General features: G+C 58.5%; 1 protein-coding gene across 1 annotated transcript; it reads left to right on the top strand.

The window, feature by feature from the left end:
* The first annotated feature begins 726 nt into the window (after nt 1-726).
* Tmem121b (transmembrane protein 121B) lies at nt 727-2,676 on the top strand. The gene has a single exon (XM_052174745.1). It carries the CDS (start codon nt 727-729, stop codon nt 2,452-2,454), a length of 1,728 nt encoding a protein of 575 aa, XP_052030705.1. The 3' UTR covers nt 2,455-2,676.
* Nucleotides 2,677-5,847: the final 3,171 nt, after the last annotated feature.

Here is a 5,847-nt window from a genome sequence, read left to right as displayed (position 1 = left end):
TACATCATCCCCTGTCTCCTTCTGGTTCTCTTTTATTTAACTTTTAAATTATTTCCATTGAGTTTTCGGGGCCTTACAGAAGGAGATGGCAGGATGGTCGGTGGCGCACAGAGGTGGCAGGATGGTCGGTGGTGCACAGAGGAGAAAGTTGGCCTGTGCTTCTTCTTAATTGGCAAAAAAGGATCGTGGTGCTTGGAAGCTCGAAGGTGTGGTCTACACCAAGGCCACCCAGCAGTTCAGGTTCAGCCCTTAGGGCAGCGGAGCTAGCGACTTCAGGAAACCTATGCTCCTGTCCCGCCTGGCTGATGCGCTTTCAACTCTACTCCGGCGCCTCAGTTCTCCCTCCTTTCCTTCCTGCTGATCCGGCCAGCCAGGCTTTCTCCTCCTCTATTCTCGCCTCCTCTCTCCCTCGAATCCAGTCCTGGTTTCCCTGCTGCCGCTCCTTCTGCTGCCTGCTGGGCTCGCTCCCCTCCTCCGCCCCCGCCTCTCCAGTCCCGGCGGTCTGCTCGGCTCCCCGGCTCTCCCCCAGCGCAGCCACCCCGCGGCTCCACTCGCCCAGTCCGGCCGCTCCAGTCCGGATCTCTCTGCCTCCCGACCCGGGTGCGAGTTCTAGCAGCTGGCGAGGAGGCGGCAGCGGCTGCCCCGGGTTCCCCTCTGCCGCCTCGTCAGCCCGAGGTTGGCGGGGAGAGAGCGGCCGGGCAGCCCCCTGGAGCCCCTCCGAGGACAATGCACCCGGCGCTGGGCCACCCTCGCGCGCTCTCGTCCGCGACCGCCTCCTTTCCGCCGCCCCCCGCCGCCTCCCGGCTCCAGCCCCTCTTCCTCCGGGGGGGCTCCTCCCGCGGCCGGAGAGGCTCGGGCGACAGCAGCACCAGCACCAGCACCAGCCGCGGGGGGGGCGGCGGCAGACGCGGCGGGGGCGGCGGCTCCCCGAGCAGCAGCACAGGCGCGGAGCGAGAGGACGACGACGAGAGCATCAGCATCAGCAAGCCCCTGGTGCCCGCCGCCGCCGCCGCGCTCCCGGGGCCCCCGGCTCAGGGGGGCGTCCCGGTCTCCGCCACCGCGCCCGCCGCCGCCTCCTCCACTTCCACGCCCACCTCCTCCTCCTCCTGCAGCATGACCGCCGCGGACTTCGGCGCGGGCGCCGCGGCCGGCACCGTCGGGGGCCCCGGGAGCCGCTCGGCGGCGGGCGCAGGCGGCACCGGGACCGGCGGCGCCGCCTCCTGCTGCTCGTGCTGCTGTTGTTGTTGCGGCCGCCCCACTCGCTCGAGCCGCAGGGGTCGGCGCCGGGGCTGCTCGCCGAGCCCCGGGTGCCGCTGGGGTTACCAGGCGCTGTCTGTGGTGCTGCTGCTGGCGCAGGGCGGTCTGCTGGACCTGTACCTCATCGCTGTCACTGACCTGTACTGGTGCTCTTGGATCGCCACCGACCTGGTGGTGGTGGTGGGCTGGGCCATCTTCTTCGCCAAGAACAGCCGGGGCCGTCGGGGCGGACCGGTGAACAGCACGCACAACCACCACCAGCTCCACCACCACTCGGCTCCGCCTCTGCACCTATCCTCTGCGGCGTCGGCGGGGGCCGGGGCGAAGGCCCGCGGGGGCCGAGGAGGTTCTGGAGGCTCCGGGGCCGGGCCGGGGCCGGCCGGGGCAGCGGGCGAGTTCGCCTTTGCGTACCTGGCCTGGCTCATCTACTCCATCGCTTTCACTCCTAAGGTTGTGCTCATCCTGGGCACATCCATCTTGGACCTCATCGAGCTGCGCGCGCCCTTTGGCACCACGGGCTTTCGCCTTACCATGGCGCTGTCCGTGCCGCTGCTCTACAGCCTGGTGCGTGCCATCAGCGAGGCGGGCGCGCCCCCGGGCTCGGCGGGTCCCCTGCTCCTGCAGCCTCAGCAGCATCGCGCCGCGGGCTGCTTCCTGGGCACGTGTCTGGACCTGCTGGACAGCTTCACGCTGGTGGAGCTGATGCTGGACGGCCGCGTGCCGCTCCCGGCGCATCTGCGCTACCTGCTCATCGCCGTCTACTTCCTCACTCTTGCCTCCCCAGTGCTCTGGCTGTACGAGCTGAACACAGCCGCTGCAGCTCCGTCCTGGGGCCAGGCCTCGGGGCCTGGAAGCTGCAGCCGCCTTTTGCGTTTGCTGGGCGGCTGTCTGGTGGACGTGCCCTTGCTGGCGCTGCGCAGCCTCCTGGTCGTGAGCTACCAACAGCCGCTGTCCATCTTTATGCTCAAGAACCTCTTTTTCCTGGGCTGCCGTGGCCTGGAGGCTTTGGAGGGCTGCTGGGACCGGGGGAGCTGGGTATCCCCAAGTCGGGCCAGAAGCAGCTATGGTGCTCCTCCCTCTGCTCCTCCGCCACCTCCTCCACCACCACCTCAGGGAGGCTCCCAGCGAGGCCACTTGGAAAACGAAGGGGGCCCTCATGGCTATGTCAACACTCTAGCAGTGGCCTCTCAGAATTGAAGCAGCGAAGTGCAGGGACCCTGATCTTGGCTTTAGGGTTTCCGGCCCCCTTGGCTGTGTTTGAAGGTAACTGTTGATAAGGCAGAAGGCCAGTGAATTCTTCTGCACCCCATGGCTAGAGACTCCTTGGAGGGAGACCAGCACTATTTCGTGAGGAAGAAAGGCCCATGTTCACCACAGTCTTCCCTGGCCTGACATTCAAGGGATTGGATACATGCGCCCAGCTGCTTTTCTGATTCCTAATCCTGTGGGGAGAAGGGAGGGAAGGGGTTCAGGCAGGGATGGTGAACTTTGATAGGTGTGTGCGTGCGAGCATGTGTGTGTGTGTGTGTGTAGTGTGTTTGTGTGTGTGTGTGTGTGTGTGTAGTGTGTTTGTGTGTAGTGTGTTTTCTGGGTGTCTGCCCCATGCCCCTTGCAGTGGGAAGGAGATCTCGAGAGGCCTTGCTTCACCACACGCCTACCACCATGCTTTCCTGCCTGAATTGATGGCCGGGATTCCCAGGAGTTGCTCCGTTGCTGTCTGTACTCCAAGGGAGAAGCTCACCAGGCTCTTCCTCCCTCCTGCTCCTCTCTGCTCAGCCTGGGGAGGAGCGGGTCTATGTACAGGGAGGGACCAAACACCGCCCTTTCTTGGGTGAGCGCGTATTTCTACCTCTGTGCTTCCATTTCCAGCGCATCACACACTGATGCTGCTTGCAAAAAAAAAAAAAAAAAAAAAAAAAAAAGACTACTCAGAAGTTGCATTCAACAGGGCCACTGGATCCCCTTGGGGTTTGGGGCCAGATTTTACAGGGTCTGTGGAGTATCAGCCATTGGCTTGTTCTCTCCTGGTTCCTCCCTCTGCACCAGAATAATTATCCTTCCTGTGTTGGTGCTGGCCGGGTGGGAACCGGGTTCAGAGCAACTTCTTTAGTGGGTTCAAGTGTATGTGAGGTCAGGCCTCTGGGGACCCTGGGGAGCAGCACCTGCTCCTTTAGAAAGCTTGACACAGAGCCGAGAAGGTGTCACCTTTCACCTCTCCTCTGCTTCAGGTCTCCTCAGGGAGAAGGCACACCGTGGAACTCTCCTGCCTGGCCTTCCCCAGCAGGGTCCCACCTGGAGAGGCTGTCCTCGGGATTGTCCTTCAAGGGAAGTCAGGGTTGGCTCCAGCAGGCTTCATGCGGGATGTTATTGTTGGAGTCTTTAAGGCAGTATATGTATTCTGAAGGCAATCGAGGTTCAGAAGGCACAGGGAACCAGGCCAGGATGTGCTCACCCCAACAATGGGATTGGGGGATGGGGGAGAGAAAAAAATAACGTTAAGAATTTTGGTTCCTTTTCTTCTGTTTTGGGAGTTTTATGTGGCGTTATGAACCTAGACAAGGGACCAGAAAAAAAGATCTGTAGTTCTGTCTGTTACCTGCTAGGTTTGAACGCCATACCGTTTTACTGCTTAGGCCTCTAGAGTAGTATTCTTTGAGTTCAGGGCTTGAAGGCTCTGGTCACAATGCTACATAAACGTAGACAGGGGAGGAGCTATCCAGGTGGACTTGAGGAGGGCTCTGCTTCTATACTGTGTCCAGCTGGGAGAGCTGAGGGAGGTTTGCTGACTAGGTTGGGGGACAAGCATTGCAGGGTCCCCTAAAGCCCGAAACACAGGGGCAGGCCCAAAGTGCCAAGCCACTGGCTGCTAATAGCAGCCGGGCCCAAGTCCCTCAACCCCTTTGACTCTATTAGGACCTTCTGAGAACCAAGGGCTGCATGGGCCTCTCTTAGTCCACTGCTTGGGGCAATGGGCTGAGGACATCTCTGCATCAGAAGCATGAAGGCTGTGACACTCGGGCCTGCCCAGCTGGTGCCGGCCATGTGGAGGGTGTTTATACTCTGCGCTCTCTGCTCCTGCTCTCTTGACCTCGGCCAGTGCCAACTAGCCGCTTTTCACAGTAAGCCTGCCCTTTCTCCTCACCCTGGCTGACTCTTCTTCTGACTGACTCAAGGCCCTGGGCCTGAGGCCTGGATGGGGGCTGTAGCTGCTCCCTGTGCTCTGATTTTGTTTTCCCAGTTTTGCTGTGTTTCTTGCTACCTAATTCCAATGACTGTGAAAAGAAATGATCTCTGAGCCATGGCCGGCTCTGGCTGGCCCCCAACCCACCCTCTTTCTACTGTTTGGATAGCTGTCCCTCTGCTGTGGAAATGCTGTCCGCTACTGAGAGATTGCCACTGGATTTAAGACAGAAGGCTGCTATTTCCCTGGTATATCAAGAGACACGGTCACATGGCCACTTGTGAGAGAGGCCAGGGCTGCTGAGGGCCTGGTGAAGGCCCAGCGCATCTCCAACACATCAACTTGTCTTCTGTGAGTACTCTGACTCAGGGCGGGACCCTTCCTCTGGGGTATTTATTTTGGGTCTTTTCAGTCATTTCCCTGTTCCATTCACACATGACCCACTACTAGTAAGGTCTATTTGTTCCTTCTCTTGCTTTCTAGGGTATCTGTAGGTAGAGATCAGACTTGAGATGTCCCCAAAGTGTCATGACCAGAATAGTACACTGTCCTGAGGCTTGTACCCGCATGGAAAAGAGGTCTGGGCTCAGAATTTAGCCTTGTCGGCTCTTAGCCTTTGAGCACAGAAGCAGAGGGCCTAATACCTGAGCTTCAAATCTGTGTTTTAAAAACAAGTTAATTACTTTGTAGTGCTGAGGATTAAACCCAGGGCCTCAAGCACGCTTGGCAAACGCTTGCCAGCCTTGCTTGCAAATGCGACGTCCCTGACACCAAATCGTCTTATTCAGTCTGTGCTCTCTCTAAAGGCTGGCGCCCCACCTTTTAAATATTTCTTTGAGTGGGCATCTCACTGTGTTCCCAGGACTGACTTAGAATTTGGGGGTTTAGGGGACCCTCTTTAACCTGCCAAGGAGGCAGGTGTACCCTGCTTCGTCCAACCAAGACTATTCCTGTTAGACACGTCCTGGGAAGCAGGCCGGTATGGGGGCCGCAGAGCTGGGAATTCGAGCCCAGAAGAAACAGAGAAGCGGCACCTCGCTAGCGCTCATCACATTTTTTCTCTCTTTTTAAAAATAAAACCAGACTCTGTTCTGAAAATAAAAACTTGAGACTTGTGACACGCTTCCTGTGTGGTTTAAGACCATTCCTGTCCTGATTTCCTCGCTGAATTCTTAAATGTCACCGTGACATTTGTCATTATTTTTGTAGGTTGGTGTTGGTGTTGTGGGCAAACCTTAGCAAAGTATTTGGCGTGTGACTCGGGGAGACAGTGACTGGGTTGTCTCCTCAGACCTTCTGTTGTTTACCGAGGAATTTCCCAGTTGTTTCCGGTCTTCTTTTACTCCAGGGGTAGCTTGCTAGGGTGGAAAGCAGGAAAGATAATCTGCTTGTGAGAGGGGTTCTCATTA

Source organism: Apodemus sylvaticus, chromosome 2, assembly GCF_947179515.1.
Source record: "Apodemus sylvaticus chromosome 2, mApoSyl1.1, whole genome shotgun sequence".
In the NCBI taxonomy this organism is placed as follows: domain Eukaryota; kingdom Metazoa; phylum Chordata; class Mammalia; order Rodentia; family Muridae; genus Apodemus; species Apodemus sylvaticus.
The sequence above is the reverse complement of the archived record's forward strand: the minus strand, read 5'-3'. Positions and strand labels throughout refer to the sequence as shown.